The sequence below is a fragment of the Gastrolobium bilobum genome, unplaced genomic scaffold (genome assembly GCF_033153095.1).
Source record: "Gastrolobium bilobum isolate Gb01-03AN ecotype WA unplaced genomic scaffold, APGP_CSIRO_Gbil_v1 utg966, whole genome shotgun sequence".
Taxonomy (NCBI): Eukaryota; Viridiplantae; Streptophyta; class Magnoliopsida; order Fabales; family Fabaceae; genus Gastrolobium; species Gastrolobium bilobum.
This window is the reverse complement of record NW_026899514.1, coordinates 368,696-386,331: the sequence shown is the minus strand read 5'-3', so window position 1 is coordinate 386,331 and position 17,636 is coordinate 368,696. Positions and strand designations below refer to the sequence as shown.

Here is a 17,636-nt window from a genome sequence, read left to right as displayed (position 1 = left end):
GAAGGGGATCAATGTTTGCAAGCTTGTTTGGGCCTAGTGGGCTTCTCAATCATTTTTGGTCCGAATTCATTTGGGCTTCACTCATGAATATGGGCCTTAGTTGGTCTACCCTAAATACAAAGCTAAATAAATTCCTTCCAGCTTAACAGTTAACAATCACAGATAGTGAATGTGAATCCAATGGCGAAGCCTAACTTAAATTGTTGCAACTTTTCTTTCTATTCTCTTGTACGGTATTGTTAAACTCGACCACTTATCTATTCGATCGGTTGGTACTGAATTATTGGCTTAATTACTTGAATTAAATATATATAAAAGAATGTAATCAATATAATAATTAAAATATTATCATTGAAATATAGTTGTGCCTTAATAATTAATGTTGCGTGTACTTTTTTCTTAAGAAAAAGGCTTGAACACAATGAAAAGAATTGTCAAAAAAAAATATTAGACAAAGTTCAAAGACCCGATTGAACTCAAAGTATCAGTGCAGGTTCAATATCTGTTCTAATAAAAATTTGTTAATCAGTTTTACAAATAAAAAAATAAAAAATAAACTGTTAATCATTTATGGGAAAATGATCAGTGTTTTTAGCAATTGATTTTTTTTCGCATGCAGTGTATTTTTTTTTCGTAAGCAATTGATCAAATAATGCCCAAATTATTGTGGATATTGCACAAATCTCATAGAGGCTCTAATATTATAATAAATAATTATCTTACCCAACCACTCAAACTATTAAGTGATGGATCTTCAATTATTTTACATTATATCTCTTTAACAGTTGTGATATTAAACTATTAAGAGTCTTGTCTTGCCAGGAATTTAAACTTTGGTTCTCTCCGATAAAGTCCACCTCCTTTATTACCCACTCAACCCCTTCTTTGTGAAAATCAGTTAAATATTTTTTTAGAAGAATATTGAAACCATCATTGATAATTTATTCAGGACTAAGCAGGTGTGACGTCAAAAATATGTGGTGTGTGCATAATAATAGTTAATAATGGAGAAAAATATGTACATAGAAAAAGCTATTAGCTAATAGGATTAATTTGGCAGTGAAGGATCTGAATAGTCTGTATCAATGCCATCATTTGTATTAGGGTTTTATAATTCTTTACACACTCTTCGATTTTCGTGCTGACATAGGTCTTATATATAATTTTTTCTAACACTTGGGTTCCACATGTTTTTTATCTCTACAACATGAGAATTGAATTCTCATTTAACATGAGAAAATCAAATCCCTTTTATTAAAAAAAATGTAGATAAAGGCTTGACTCATTATTTTTAAATGAGATTACATGGAAGTGTAAAATTCTAGTAGAAGGACAAATTATTAAGGGCTAAGATGATAGACCTAATCTCCTTACACATGTGTTGTTAACTTAATGATCCTAATCTGTTTGCTAAGTGGTTGTTAATAGATGATAGGGGATCCATGGATTGGTCCAGAAGAGTTTTCTTTTCTTTTCAAGTAATCTTAATATTGCTCAACATATATCAGACGTGCATATCCACGTTGCATGGTGAAGAAAAATACAAACAGAAAGAGTTCACACATATACAGATGCAACTGAACCCTTGAATTTATTGAAGGGTACAGACAACAATTTTTATTTTCTTGACATTTTTCATCCAAGTTAATACTCTTACCTGACACCTAGGACTAGACTGACTGAGGAGATTTTCCACATTAAGATTGATGAGGAAAGACTTTGACAATGACTCACAAGTTCACTATTTTGAACCCTTCCCTGATTACAACAATTCATGAGCAATGTTTACAATATCAACGGTTGAGTTCAGTTTTATAATAACATTTAAGAAATTAATGCCAATCTACTTGGAAAAGGAACCATTTTATCTATATAATATTTGGAGAGATTGGACATTAGTTCACAAGGTTTACATGATGTTAGCTATTCGCTTTACACAGCTTCACCAAATGGAGTCCATATTGAATGGTTGCTCCTCCTGCTGCTGCTGCTGGGGCATACTTTCTAAAACTTTTGAAGAAGAAGCATTGAGATTGGAGGTCAAGTCAGTTCCAAGGTAAGAAAATCCTTGAGGAATGTATGTTGCTAAATGATCAGTAGCTGCAGCTTCTCTTTGTTGATAAGTGCTCCTAAGCTGTAATGCCTTGAGAAGCAAAGAATTCACAGAAAGATTTGGATTCAGCAACCCAGAAGGCCATGGGAGAGATGGAAGAGAGGGAACCTCACTTATAGCTGGCCAATTCATGGTCAAGTTCATATTTGTGTTAACATTACTGGGACCAACACCATTGTAAGTTTGTCCTGATGAGATGCTAGTGAAGCCATTTGATGAATTTGTGATACTATTTAGATTTGGCAGCTCAAGATCCCCAAAGTCATTGACCATTGAGGTTGTATTACAAGGGGACTCTTGAGATTGTTGGGAGGATGATGTGTGTTGTGGTTTTTTCGGTGCTGAGCTCTTTTGAAAGACCCTGCAAACCACCCATTCATCCTGGAAAAACAAAGCATACCAAAAGTTATTTCTCAACTATGAAGCATAAACATGGACATATATATATGGGACACACAAGACAACAATTTATTAAATTTGAACCAAAGGGATTAATGGATTAGTGATTCGACACGTGATCACTGGTTCAACTGAATTTATATTAAATTATGTAATAAATATATTTCAACGAACAAATGTATGAGTTTAGTGGCGATTCATAAACCGGTTCAAGTGAAAACACTGATACCAATTAATAATGGCTGGAGCATCGTTTATGACCTGTTCACTGGTTTCGTACTGGTTCAACTGCATAACCTAATTCACTGCCTTGACTAGATTTTGGATCAGCTGGTTGGACCGACCAATCTAGATTGGTTTTAATAATTGTGGAAGATGACTCAATATATTTGTGTGTGTATCCTTGATTATTAATTAATTAAAGTTTCGAAATATTACACATATGAATATTTAAGTACTCTGTTATGTTTTTTTTTTGAAAATATTCTAATCGGTTCATTGTTTCGCAACTAATCCGATTCGGACCGAGTATAAGATTAAGACTTTAAATCTTTCCCAAATGTGGTACTGGAGAGATTCGAACACATGCTCTCACTCCCACCTACTTAGCTCCCGTGCGCCAACTGAGCTATCCCTTTGGTACTACTATATTACATTATATAATATAATATATGCATGTGTTATGAGAAAATCTAGTAATTAATAAGAACATTATATTTGTGGTTGCATGCATTTACTAACCTTTGAAGATCTAAATGGATGCTTGTTTTGTAGCCTATATTCGTGCATAACCCAGTTACTTTTCTCACCCCTCGGCGCTCTGCCCATGTAAAAGACTAAAGTTTTTTTCATTCCAATCAAAACTCCAGCACCAAAAATTTCTTTGTCTTTTCCTGTGGTTTTCCAATAGCCTGATTCGGTGGCTCGGTTGGTTCGAAGCCCAGTTGGATACTTTCGATCTTTCAAGCTGTAGAAATACCATTCCTTCTCGCCCATGGAAGCCTTACCTATTTCCACACGCACATTCAACATCAATAATCCTAATTTAATTAGTTCATTTAATTTTTTAGTTACCAAAAAATAATACCGTATGCTAAATTCGTTAGTGTCTATATATGAAATTATATTCAATTATATGCATGGATTCTAATCAAGGTATGTGAAGAAGTTCAGTTTGCGTGAACTATATACATATTAAATTTCTGAATTCTGGTAATAAAGCATGCGGTACAGCATATAAGTGGTCAAACTATATATAAATGTACAGTATGAAGATGAAGCAGAAACTAAGACTTGTCAAATTTGCTTGACTGATAACCTAAAAGTGATAAATGATGAAGTGAAGTCTAAATAATCATATATTAATTATGTTTAATTTGCGTGATTAATGTTTCTCATGTTTTATGAGATAATTTTAACTCCTACACATAGAAAAGAGCCCATGTGAAGCCATACAAAGAAAAGATAGAGAAAAAAAAATATCAACCACACATTTATTTATGTAGGAAATAATTTTATCTCACATAACATATATGAAACATTAATTCCTTTATTTACAGCATCTTATAAAACAGTGAAATTTCAGCCTAATGTAATTGTTTAATTTTATGTTTCTTTTGGCTTCAATTTATAGAACCTTGCTTTAGAAACGCATTCAATAAGTTGCAGTCCTTCAAAAATAATCAACCTCTGAAAGTTTTCTTAAAGAACATAAACCCTTGCAAATTAATAATTAATAAAAAAAAGGGTTAATTTTTTTGAAGAAAAGGAAAAGGAATATAGATGAGAGGCATAAGAACTCTAAAACTACCTGGGAGGTCCCAAGGTTCAGACTTATTGAGATCAACAACTGCTACAGCTTTGGAAGTGAAGCTGGTATCAGACACTTTCCTTAATAAATAATATGTGATGAGCTCTTCGTCTGTAGGATGGAACCTGAACCCTGGAGGTAGGTTTTCTGCCATTCCTGTGGACCCAATATTTAACCTGCTTTTGATCCCTTGAATAATAAGATTACCAAAAAGTGAAGAGGGGCATGCACCACAAATAGTGAATACTCAAAAGCTTGCTCAATTTACATCAACAGGACGAGGTCTTGTAAGGCCTATCCTATTTATGGTTTTATAACTCACCCTTCAACAAGATGCATCCATAGAATAAGTCTTTATATTTTTAATAAATGCATACAGCTAACTCTTTGACAAATATGACATCCTCCACGAAACATGTAGATTTTCTTTGCGTATGTATTTTAAATAACTAACAAGCTTTCAGTTTATGTAGCGGTGGATTTCCAAAATTGTCACTTTATTTTACGTATATTTACTTAACCAAACCAAGAATACATATGAGGATCGATTATACTCTACGAAATGTTGTGTGTCAAGTGTCGTAATCAATATATAAGGATGTGAAAATATGAATATATGTCAAATTTATTAGGAAGGCTAGTTGCAATTATTTTGTGCACGAGGGGGTTGAGTCTCTGTTACACTTTAATAATTGGGATAGATTTTATGTGTATTCTATGGTCTTGTCCAACCACCTTCACCCATTTCTACCCACCAAAACCTTTGCCAACCTCACGCTATAGTCCGAAGAGAACAGTACTTAATTGAAACCGTATTCTCTTTCATTAATATATATAATTATTGACTTGCCAACACCCACCGTCATCTCCCTCGCTCTTTCTCTCACAAATTGTAAGAAAAATACTTTATAATATCTATGATCTTCAATTTAACAGCATGTGCTTAAGGAAAGTTCAATGTATAATATACACGTGGTCGTCCATGGATTAATACACTCAATATCAAAATGATGTATGGTAGTGCATGATACAGTTATTTTCATTAAAAAAGACATAAATATTGGAAAATCATAGCAAAAGAATAAGTAAAATGTTGACGGTGGAAAATTTTCAATTACTGTTTATATATAACACTTAACAATTTTTTGTTTTTTTTGGTGAATGTGTACGTCGACTAATATTACTATGAGTGGTTAAAATGGTAACCAACCCACAAGACTGTCCATATCTAAGCTAAGAATTTGTGTTGGACCTTTTCCATCACATGTCATGGGTTAATTAATCTTCAAAGCATCCCAAATTTCAATCCTACCAAGAACTTTGTGAATCTCCCATATCTGCTTGTTTTCTGAACATTAAGATTTCTAGATTCTAGAAGCACACCATCAAGTACATGTATCTCTGGCCTGATGGCGTTTTTCTCTTTCTCTTTCACTGTCTCTTTTTTTCTCCCGGCTTATCTGAGCTAACTTCATTAATAATAGCTTTTTTTTTAACAGAGGAAAGGGAGACCCCAATTCCGGGTAACCGCTATAGGCCAATAGATTAATTATAATAGCCTTTTTTTTATTTGACAATAGGGAAACCGACTTATACTACAAAAGTCTTGTTAATTTCGCACATGTTTTCTAAAACAAAACTAATATGCACTTCTCCCATTTGTTCTTTGTGTCTTTTCAATTTTTTATTTTTTTTAGTTTTATGATCCTAATTATCCCTATTCTCAACATATATCTGAGTAGGAAAAGGGACTCGTACAATTATAAAACTAATCCCGAATTAAACAGCGTGATAATTGTCCAGTTCAGAATTCAATCCCTTACTCTTTTAACAATTTGTATGTTTTATAGCTCGTATTCTCACTTGAGCCAATCCTAGATATTTTGTTTTTTTATTTTTCTCTCTTACTCGATAAGGGATTGTGTATATAACCTATATACATGAAGAAGGTATCGTTCTTTTTTCTTTTGTTTTAGGAAATGAGAAAAAAAAACTTGTAACAACGACTTTGAGTGGTATCACTATCACCACTAGAATTCTCTGTGAGGACCACAAACATTGCGACAAAAATTACCTTTAGACTTTAGTTCTTTCCAATCAGTTGATTTTTAAATTTTTTTAATCTCAGTCTGACCCTACCGTGTCATTATGTAAACATTCCTACACTAGCACTCACCTTGGGTAAAAAATTAAATAGAGAAAATATTTTTAATATATATGTATATAGGGGTTTACATTTCTGCAGCTGCGATACCGCGTGCAGCAATCAAATACTTCTCATATATATACTTGAAAGGATTAAATGCAAGGAATTATAACCATACAAATGATGAAAGCATTAACGGTAGGGAATCATAACCATACATCTGTCATTGTGTACATAAAGCGGCTGCAGAAATGATTTTACCATATATATATATATAGAGGCTTTAATGTTTCTAAAGTGAATGTAGATAAGTTATCTACATTCACTCTCAAAGCGACGTCGTTTTGGATTGAAAAATTAAAAAATTATAATGAAAAATACTATTATAACCCTGAAATAAATTATAATACAAAAATACCTTGATTTCAGCCTCAAAACGATGTCGTTTTAGGCTCAATGTAGATAAGTTATCTACATTGACTGTAGAAAAAACGAACTTATATATATATATATATATATATATATATATATATATATATATATATATAGGGTTATATTTATAAATTTTTTGTTTATAAATTATACTATGTATACCCGGAAGTACATTAGGTTACACTTTGTACTTTCGCGAGTACATAGTTTAATTTACAAAAAATTGTAAAAAAAAGTTTGTAAATAAATCATTCTCCATATATATATATATATATATATATATATATATATATATATATATATATATATCGTATTATGTAAAAATAAAATTTATGACTGAAATAGTCAACAAATATTACTGATAACTTCACCAAATACTAAGCAAAATGCAACCTGACCGATCCTTAAATTAAGTCTTGAACCTACAACTATTGGAAAAGAAAAAATACACATTATATGAGATAGATACGGTGTATTGTATAATGGTCTTGTTGGGTCTATTTATAGAGATAATGGCAGACCTTAACATTATGTAACCAAGGGCCCAAGATAGACCTTAATTTTAGATGCTACACGTAATTTCCGCCGGAAGACCTAACTTCTGTCAAAATAATATGCCTCAGTTGTCCAGTATATACCCCTCGGCTAGAAGCTTGCCACGATCCTGTGCCCTTTCGCATCATGTCTTTTCGCATCGGTGATTACTTTTCGACCTCATCAGCCTTTAAGATGTTAGATGCCCACCAGCTTTCACCTGGTTCTCGAACCACAACGTACTGGAAGAGAGGCTCTACTCTGATACCATCTGTGACGCTCGACCGCTTCAAGAATCAATGATTATCCCCATATACTAACACGAAACTTTTCAGTGTGCTTTTTCCTCACTCGCACACTTCCTGAAAAAACTTCCCTAGAGGTCACTCATCCCAGAATTACTACTAAGTCAAGCACGCTTAAATATGGAGTTCTTCTTTTTTGGCTACCGAAAAGTAGATGCATCTTGTTATTATAGGTAGTACCAATTAATTCTCATAAGCTATCCTTTCTTATAAGCTATCCCCAAATTGTGCAATCTCATATCTGTACAGTCTTTGAAATTTCTTTTTTTTTCGGATATCGATTCAATTTATTTATGTAACCTTCCACTGAAAATTTGCAAGAGCCACTCCTTATCTATGTCCTTTCGCATCACTTCCCACCCTCATCAGCCTTTGGCATGTTATGTCCACTGTCCAGTACCGAACTCAGTAACTAAATTGTGGAGCTTTAAGCCTTTAATAATTTGGATTCAGTTGGCTTTGCTAGGATAATTCGAACAATTTAAAATTATTAAATTATTACATACTTGTAACCGTCAATTATCCATTTAAAGCACTAGCATTGGTTTAGTGACGAAGGATTTGGGTAGTTTGTGTTAATTATGTATTCAATTTTTACTATATAAAAAAAAAATCAATTATGCCAACAAAGGTGGACACAGTTGGCTAAGTGTTTGGTCCATATCCCTCAAGGACGTGGGTTCAAATCCCGCTGGCCGATGTGAGGACTTTGTTGGTGAATGATCCCTCCCAGAAATACCAGTGTCTAATCCCACTTTAACTTTCTTGTATTAAAAAAAAAAAAAAATCAATTATCGATTTAGATGATAAGGAATTTATTCTCTTGATTAGAGATAAGTGCTCAAATTCAGAATAGTTAAGTTTCCAATAAACTGTTAAAAAAAACTTATATCTTCTTCTTTTTTTAAATTATCAGTAGCCTTTGAAATATGCTAATAATTTTTTTTTTTTTGATAACAATATGCTAATAATTTAACTTCTAAAAATAATTACGAAAAAATTATGAATACAAAATATATTGAATTATAAAACGAAGAAGGTGTAATTTCCGAAAAAAAGAAAACGAAGAAGGTGTGTAGATAACAACGATCATAATCTAAACCCCCAATTCCTGATCAACTAGTTTAATGGTCCATTTTTAGAGAACTGAATTTATTCCTCCCTCGTGAGTGAGATTGATTGAATTTGAACACCATGGTGACCCTTGAGAGATTTGGTCAAATACCTAATTAATCCCTTTTTTTCATTTGAATGACATCAGGTAGTGCAGATCAACAAATAAGTTGGCTAAACTCTAAACTCTAGTAATAATAATAATAATAATATAAAATCACTTATTCTTTGTGACAACATCTGTGCTACAATCTGCAATCTTAGTAACCACGTTAAAGGCAAGGATCAATAAAGAGGATTGCCACAAGAATTCGCGATTGACAAAGCAACAATATCTTTTTAAAATGGCTCTTTATTCCATCAGTAGGTAAAGAATATACATTCAACTCAGAGCTGATCATCAGAAGCAAAACCTTATTTTGGATGCAAGCTGAGTGATTAAAATTATCTTTTTCAATTAAAAAAATTGTAAAAATTCAACTTCTTCTCGAAGAATGTCATGTGATTCTTTTATAAAAGTGAAGTTTATGTTTGTCTACCTATGCGTGTGGCTTGGTTTTGGTCTCTTCTTTTTTGCTTTTTGTTCACATAGAAAAAAAGGACCTGTTATCATATCCAATAATATAGAATAGAATATGACAAAGAATTTATTCTATATAATAATAAATAATAAATAGAATATATATATATATATATTCTATAATAAATAGAATTTATTCTATATTATATGTATATTATATATACATATAATATAGTAATGATAATAAAGAATAAAAAATTAAAAATTATATAGGTATACACATATATGAGTGTATTAAATAGAATTTAATATTAAATATAATCTAAATGTAAAAAAAAAAATTATAATTAATATTAAAAATAGAAAGTTGAATAACGAAAAAATATATATTAATAAAATTCACAATATAGTTAAATAGAATAATATTAATAATAATACAATTAAATGGTTAAATACAAATAGTACTCTATAAAAATAACAATAATTTTCTATTATAACTAGGATTTTATGCGTTAAATACACATTGCAAAGCAAGACTTAAGTACTTTATTCATGAAAAGTATAATAGAAATTATTCCTTTATTTTCTTCTCTTTTCAGATAAAAAAAATACGGTCCTGACCAATTGCATACACATTGTAAAAAATATAGCTTTCACCGGTAACTATATGTTATTTGAGAAGAGATATTTTTACTACTAAAATTTTTCACTTTTAATTTACTATTTATTTAATCACCATTGGATCAATATTTTCTCTCTCTTCAAATTTTTTTTAGCATTTCTCTCTTTGATCCAATGATGATTAGATTGGTAGTAAGTTGGTAGTTGAAAATTTTGGTAGTAAGAATATCCTCTCTCATATTATTTACAAATTATATTTACAAATTTTTTGTTTACAAATTCCTACAAACTATAATATGTATTATGGGTATCAAGTAGTATAGTACTATGGGTAGTACATATTACTTGATACCCATAGTACATATTACTTGATACCCATAGTACATATTATAGTTTGTAAATATAACATGGAATAGGATATTGTGACACCTAAGTTATGTTACACCCATGTGACACCCAGTCAATCTCACCGTTAGATCGTTTATGTTGATCCAACGGTTATATTTATTTCCATCTTTGTATGGTCATGATTTCCCAAATTTAATATTTTATATTTATTTCTACCTTTGTATGGTTATGATTTCCCATATTTAATGCTTTCACTTTAAATTTGGAAAATCATGACCATACAAAGATGGAAATAAATATAACCGTTGGATCAACATAAGCGATCTAACGGTGAGATTGACTTGGTGTCACATTGGTGTAACATAACTTGGGTGTCACAATATCTTATCCCATATAACATACCTCTTATATACACGGGGGCAAGATATACTTACCATTATAAAAGTTTACCACCCTTACAACTAGGGGTGCTAAACGAATAGGAACCTTTCAGGGACCTTAGGCTCGGCTCGTGAAAGCTTGAGCTTTCATGTCAAAATTTGGTTGTTGAAATCAGGTTTGAACTTGTATAAAGACTCGTTTAATAAAAAAGTATCAGGCTCTAATTCAAAAGCTCGATCTCAAAGCCTTTCAGGCTGGCCTAGTATACTAACTTTTTATTTTATTTTATATTTTTATACTATTCATAATAACTCTTTCTCTCTCCTCAACCCATTTCACCTTATCTTATTGGTTAAACAATTTTTTTTGAATGTTTTTGTTCTATATTATGCTTTTTGGATATACATTGAATTTTATGAATCTTTGTGAAGTTATTAGTGTTGTTGATCATATATTTTGTTTGAATAAATTTTTGTTGTCTTATTTTTTTTAAACAAGCTAAATCAGGCTTTTATTTTTTATAAATAAGACAGGCCACAGGCTGATAATTATATTCATAACAGGTAACATGCTAGGTCAGGCTGACACGTTTAAACATAGGCTTAGCCTTTTAAGACCAAAGCCCGGTTCGGCTCGGCCCGTTACACCCCTACTTACAACTAACCTAATTACCGTTGATTTTCGTCAATCTAATGGTTATAATTATTGAAATTAATAATTAATTAATAAAAGCGACCAATAAATTATAATCATTAGATTGATAGAAATCAATGGTGATTAGGTTGGTTGTAAGGGTGATAAACTTTTGTGATGGTAATTATATTCTTCCCTTATATGTATATATATATATATATATATATATATATATATATATATATATATGAAAAAATATTTATCCTTTTAAAGTATCTTGTATGTGTGTGTGGTTTTATTTAAGGGTTTTATAATTCTCATGTTGAAGGAGAATTGAAATCTCATGTTGTAGAGATAAAAAGCATGTGAGACCCATGTGTTAGAAAAAATTATATGTAGGACCCATGTCAGCACGGAAATCGAAGGGTGTGTAGGAAAATTGTAATTCTCATGTTAAATGAGAATTATAAAACCCTTTATTAAAAGGACGAAAATCAACGGTTAAGATCTAAAATGACACAAAGTTATATCATTTAAAAGGACAAACGTTTTTCCCATATATATATATATATATATATATATATATGTATGTGTGTGGCTTTATTAATCTTGTACCACATAAGATAATATTTTTCTCCTATTGACTTAAAAAAATTGTGGGCTCCATTTTATTTTATATTTATATTTACTTTTTTAGTGGGACCCACTACATGTTTGTCTCTGTGGCCGGAGATATCTTCTCTCCATAACATGAGAAAGGGAAAATTTTCTACAAACACTTCAATTTCCGTGTTGGTATGGGTCCCACACATAACTTTTTCTAACATATGTGTCTCACATACTTTTTGTTTCTATAGATAGCTCATCTCATGTAACATGAAAAGTATAAATCCCATATATACATATATGGATATGGATAGGTTATATTAAATTACACTATGTACTGTAGATAGTACATGCTTAAATAATATGTACTACTCAAAACATATATTGTAATTTGTAAAAATTTATAAACCTTGAATTTGTAATATAACCATTCTTATATATATATATATATATATATATATATATATATATATATATATATATATATATATATGGATCAAGATCATTTTATTCCAGTGTAAGCTACACTCTTAATCTTGATCATTGATTCACTTGTATCTAATGGCTCATATTACTAAAAAATTAGAGCCCGTAAATAAAAGTGGGATCAATGGTCAAGATTGAGTGTAAGACTTCCAACTCTTACACTGGTGTAAGAATATTCTGCCCCTATATATATATATATGGGTTAGGATCATTTTACACCAGTGTAAGTTACACTCTTAATCTTGTCCGTTAATCCCACTTATATCTAAGGGCTCAAATTTTTTAGTAATGTGAGCTATTGGATACAAGTGGATCAATGGTCAAGATTGAGTGTAAGACTTCTAACTCTTACACCGGTGTAAGAATATCCTGCCCCTATATATATATATATATATATATATATATATATATATATATATATGGACTTTAAGTTCTCATGTTACCGGAGACACATAGAGAAATCGTTGGGCCCATGAAATTTTTTTTTCATAAAAACTTACAAACTACATTAAGTCTGGCCAATTATACACTTTTGATTGAAGTCTGACTAGTCATACTTAGTGTAATTTGTAAGTTTGTTAATATAACCTCTCTCCCCGTATATATATAAAATGAAAATTCATTTTTTATATATGGAAATGCCATACAACTGGAAATTCATTTCTGAATCATAAAAAATGTTAAAGTAGTTATATATGGGAGTGTCCTTCGCGGATAAAAGTCATATTTGAGATTGCGGGCACCCAAATCGAAGGATCATAGATCTTATTGTAAAAGAGAAGCCACGGTTGTCCAATCTTCTAAAACTTTGGGGACTCCATGACAGTGTCCTTGGTGCTGAAGGCTTATACTTGGGGACATTAGAGATTTTGACATTTTAGACAATTGATGTTGACAGAAGAAAGATTGATATTACGAAAGCAACTGAACCCCACTTTTTTTTAGGAGTTGCTTTGCTTGGTGGTAGAGCTCACTTTGGAGCAACCACAAAGAAAATGCCATGTCCCAAAGTAGAAGCTCTTGTTAGACTCTTCTCCAATGTCTCAAGCTCTTCACAGCTTCTCTTCCTCTTCTCCTCTGTCATTTTTCTTGTCGCATTCTTAACCTTCATTGGCAGATTCCCCTTAATCCAAAGGTCTTGTGGTAGCTCTTCTGTGTTCTTTTGCCACATTTGATTGCCTCTGGCATCTAACTTACAAGTTTATCTTTGTATGTGACAGATATCAACAACATGAATATGTGTTTTCCGAGGATGAAGAAGAAGAAACTGAAGAAGGGTATTCTTGTGTTGAATCCACCGAGAGAGTGAGAGATCAAAGGACTCATTCTTATTCTGAAGAGTTCATAAGCCCTGAGGAGAGCTTGAGTGAAGAGTCAGAGGAAAACCATTCTTCTGAAACAACGTCTGATACTAACTCACCACAAGTTTCTGACTTCGAAAATGAAGAGGCAGAAGCAGTTGAAGAAGACTTTCCAACAAGAGATGCTGATTACGTTCCAAATTATATACAAGTTGAAAGCACGCACACCTCTCCCATCACCCTGAACCTTTACAAAGTTAACAAAAACCGTGACGGTATTTCACATAATAGCTGAACATATCATTCTATATAGTTAGTTAAATTATTCACATGCAACACTTATAGTAGTTCAACTGTCTTATACTAATTTCTGCAGAAGATCATGTTAGTCGTGAAATTATTAAAAGTAAGAAGGTGCAGGAGGCAAACCTCATAAGGGATGAAAGATTCTTTGTGTTTGCTTCTTCCCAGTTGCAGAATAAAAAGTTGATTGTTGAAGAGAAGGATGATGACTCTAATAGCTCCTCTGAATGGAGGGATTCTGAGAACGAAGACGCATTTTCTTCCTCATCTAGAAGGAGTTGCCCCAAGTGGGAATCATATACTTTGTTCCAAAAATATGATGAAGAAATGGAATTCTTAGACAGAATTGGTGCACAGAAACTTCATGAAAATGGTAACGACCATTTGCTAATTCCTTAGTGCATTATTATAAATATCAATTATTGTGACAGCATTTGCAATCCAATTTTCAGAGTCTTTAAGATCCATCCAAGTATCTCCGAGATCAATTTCAGAGCGTATTGTATACAGGTTTCCAACTATAAACAAAAAGCCAGCGGATTTTGGTCACAACCCATATCGTGAACTAGAGGCTGCATATGTTGCACAAATTTGCTTAACATGGGAAGCACTTAGTTGGAACTACAAAAATTTTCATTCCAAACATGCTTCACGCCAAGGTCTTGATACCGGTTGTCCTGCCACCGTTGCACAGCAATTCCAGCAATTTCGGGTTTTGTTAAAGAGATACATAGAGAATGAACCTTACGAGCATGGCAGAAGACCTGAGATCTATGCTAGAATGAGGCTTTTGGCACCAAAATTGCTCCTAGTGCCAGAATATCAAGGTATGGTTATTACTTTTGCTCCTTCTCTTGTAGCAGTAGATTTCATGTCAAAAGGTACAAAGATAATAAGGGAAAACTCAAACCCAAGTAATAATTCAACCATAAATCATGGACTTGGAGTGAATGGCATATAATTAGTATTGTTGGTAAAATAAAACAGAACAAGACATGTAAAAATAACCCTGTATTTGCACGCCATTATTTTAGTTCAAATCTTGCACTATTACAATTTCTATACTTGAGATTGATTCAATTATTGCATAGGGAACCTGGATGGTGTGCTAAAACTAGTAACATATGATGGAAAAAGATGTAACATTGAGGTGTAAAAGAATAAATTAATGTACAAATATTATTACTCACTCTAAGAATGAGTAAACAGCATTGTTTGTTATGAATAATTATTTTTCTTGTTTGTTTTAAAGAATCAGAGGAGGGTCAGAAGGATGGTGATTTTCACCGTAACATATCATCAGCTTCATTTCTTAAGATAATGGAGGATGGGATCAGAACATTCATGAATTTTCTGAAGACTGATAAAGAAAAACCATGTCAGATCCTAGCAGCCTACTTTAGGAGAAACCAAAGAGGCACGGTTGATCCAACATTACTCCAGCTAATGAAGAAAGTTAATCAAAAGGCAAGTTTCAAATTTTACATTAATTTTAATTTTAATTTAATTTCCTAACACATATTTGTGTATTCAACTCTAATTATATGCAGAAGGGAATGAAGGCTAAGGATCTCCGCTATTCAGGAAAATGCATGAGGAAGAGGAAGTTAAATGTGGAAGAAGAGATGGAGATTTTGATGGCTCTAATAGACCTGAAAGTGGTGTCAAGGGTATTAAGAATGAATGACTTAAGTGAACAACAGTTGCACTGGTGTGAAGAGAAGATGAGCAAAGTGAGTATCATGGGAGGGAAACTTCAAAGAGATTATTCCACTCCACTTTTCTTCCCCTCACATTGACCCACAAGACTCTATTATTTGGTGACTGGATGATGAATGGTAATACATGACCGCAGAAAAAGGAATGTGCACTCTTTTGTAATGTATGATTAAAGAAAATAGAGCGACCCCACAAATCAAAATAACAAACATGTGGAAGCATGGATTATATATGGAGCCTGAAATCCATGGAAAAGAGGGACAAAGATGAATGTTTTTGTTATTGATGCATTTTGAAATTGAAAGACCAGAGCCAAAGCAAGTAACATAACATGAAAAAAGAGACACGCATGAACAAGACTGCCACAGATTAAGTTGAATAAGTGGTGTTTCTTTCTCTCTCTATTATACTATCTAGTTTAATTTTTTTTTCTAATATATCATTAATATTCATTTAAAAAATATATAAAAACTATTAAGTTATAATTGCCTAAAAAGTACAAAACTCAATATTTATTTAGTTAAAAAAATAGATTTTATAAACATGTATGCCAACTACATGTATCTGTCAGGGTAAGTAATACAATAAATTGTGTTAATTTTACGTAACTTTTCTTCCAATAACGCATAATATTATCCTTTTTTTTCTTCCTTAAAATCAATGGTTTACATCTATTTCTGTGAGATTATTCGACCAAAAGTTATGTGAAAATATTATCATTCGAGGAGATTTCCTACGATTCATTATATTATTTGTAATTCTTGATTCAATTATATTTAGTAATTTATTAATTATGGTTAATAAATAATAAATATTTAATTACTCATGATAAATTTACGTGTCTTAAAAACAATAGGGTACACCAGAAGATTGTAGAGTGATAACTCTATTTTATTATATAGGAGCGAATGGGTGATGTGATTTCATTTTTTTTTTCTTTTTGAAATTTTAATTTTAAACAAAAGATGAAACATACATAATTGCATGCTACGAAGGACTAACACTTCAAAAATTCTGACGTGTCGTGTCCGACACTCCAACACGCGTTATAGAAATTCAAAAAAAGGTTCAAAAATTGCGTTGCGTTGAGTTTTTAGTTCCAACTATTAGATTCGTTGGATTACGATTACCATTTTATTGAGTTTAATATAAATATTTGGGATATCTTATGTTTCTTTACAAAATTGATGAATATTATAAGTGTAGTTTCATTGTTTTGTTAAATTATTGAATATTAAATATAATATACATTACATAAATTAAAAATATCATTTAATATCAAACGTGTCCTAACGTGTCGAAATCTAACATTTTTTAGAATTAACGTGTCGAAGTGTCATGTCGTATCGTGTCACGTGTCTCGTGTCAGTATCGGTGCTACATAGATTGCATGCAACATCTTTATTAGTCAATTATTTCAGAAAACCTATTCTTGAGGTAAAACATTATATTGCCCTTATATTCTATTTGATTTTGCTAAATTTTTATTTAAAAGATTTTCAGTATTAAAAAATATAATCATGACATTTGTCATTTGGATTATAAGGAAACCCCTTTATCGAAAATGAGACTAGTTTGAAAACCCTCAAGGCCCAAACATTCATAGGATCACAGCGTGCCCGTGGGTTGTTTTGATGGAATGAGAATCAGTCCTGTTCTTCTCCGACTTGTGAATAGCCGTTGGACCAAAAAGCATAGATTTTGGTTCTGGATTGGCTTCCAAAAAAAAATGCTTTGTATGTCTTATTTATTTTAGAAGTGTTTTTTTTATAAAAGTTATAGTTATTTAAATTTTTATGAAAATATTTGACTTTTCACTTCTAATTTTTTTAGAAGCTAAAAATTGTTAGCTTCCAAGAAAAGGAA

The 17,636-nt window shown here is 31.7% G+C and overlaps 2 protein-coding genes across 2 annotated transcripts; one reads left to right on the top strand and one right to left on the bottom strand.

The window, feature by feature from the left end:
- Positions 1 to 1,942: 1,942 nt before the first annotated feature.
- Positions 1,943 to 4,581, bottom strand: LOC133290886 (NAC domain-containing protein 92-like). The gene is made up of 3 exons (XM_061489031.1): positions 4,323 to 4,581; positions 3,254 to 3,519; positions 1,943 to 2,494 (listed from the first exon to the last, which is right to left on the bottom strand). The coding sequence occupies exons 1-3, from the start codon at positions 4,474 to 4,476 to the stop codon at positions 1,943 to 1,945; spliced, it is 972 nt and encodes a 323-aa protein (XP_061345015.1). The 5' UTR covers positions 4,477 to 4,581.
- Positions 4,582 to 13,442: 8,861 nt separating this feature from the next.
- On the top strand, positions 13,443 to 15,850 carry LOC133290826 (uncharacterized). Its single transcript, XM_061488948.1, has 6 exons — positions 13,443 to 13,582; positions 13,668 to 14,023; positions 14,125 to 14,424; positions 14,504 to 14,932; positions 15,304 to 15,518; positions 15,602 to 15,850. Exons 1-6 carry the CDS (start codon positions 13,443 to 13,445, stop codon positions 15,848 to 15,850), a joined length of 1,689 nt encoding a protein of 562 aa, XP_061344932.1.
- Positions 15,851 to 17,636: the final 1,786 nt, after the last annotated feature.

Coding starts and splice junctions, on each gene's coding strand:
- LOC133290826 (XM_061488948.1), top strand. CDS start 13,443: ATGCCATGTCCCAAAGTAGAAGCTCTTGTTAGACTCTTCTCCAATGTC. Junction 14,425..14,503: donor ACAGAAACTTCATGAAAATG/GTAACGACCATT, acceptor TCCAATTTTCAG/AGTCTTTAAGATCCATCCAA. Junction 15,519..15,601: donor TGAAGAAAGTTAATCAAAAG/GCAAGTTTCAAA, acceptor AATTATATGCAG/AAGGGAATGAAGGCTAAGGA.
- LOC133290886 (XM_061489031.1), bottom strand. CDS start 4,476: ATGGCAGAAAACCTACCTCCAGGGTTCAGGTTCCATCCTACAGACGAA. Junction 3,520..4,322: donor TGAACCTTGGGACCTCCCAG/GTAGTTTTAGAG, acceptor GTGTGGAAATAG/GTAAGGCTTCCATGGGCGAG. Junction 2,495..3,253: donor ATCCATTTAGATCTTCAAAG/GTTAGTAAATGC, acceptor TTGTTTTTCCAG/GATGAATGGGTGGTTTGCAG.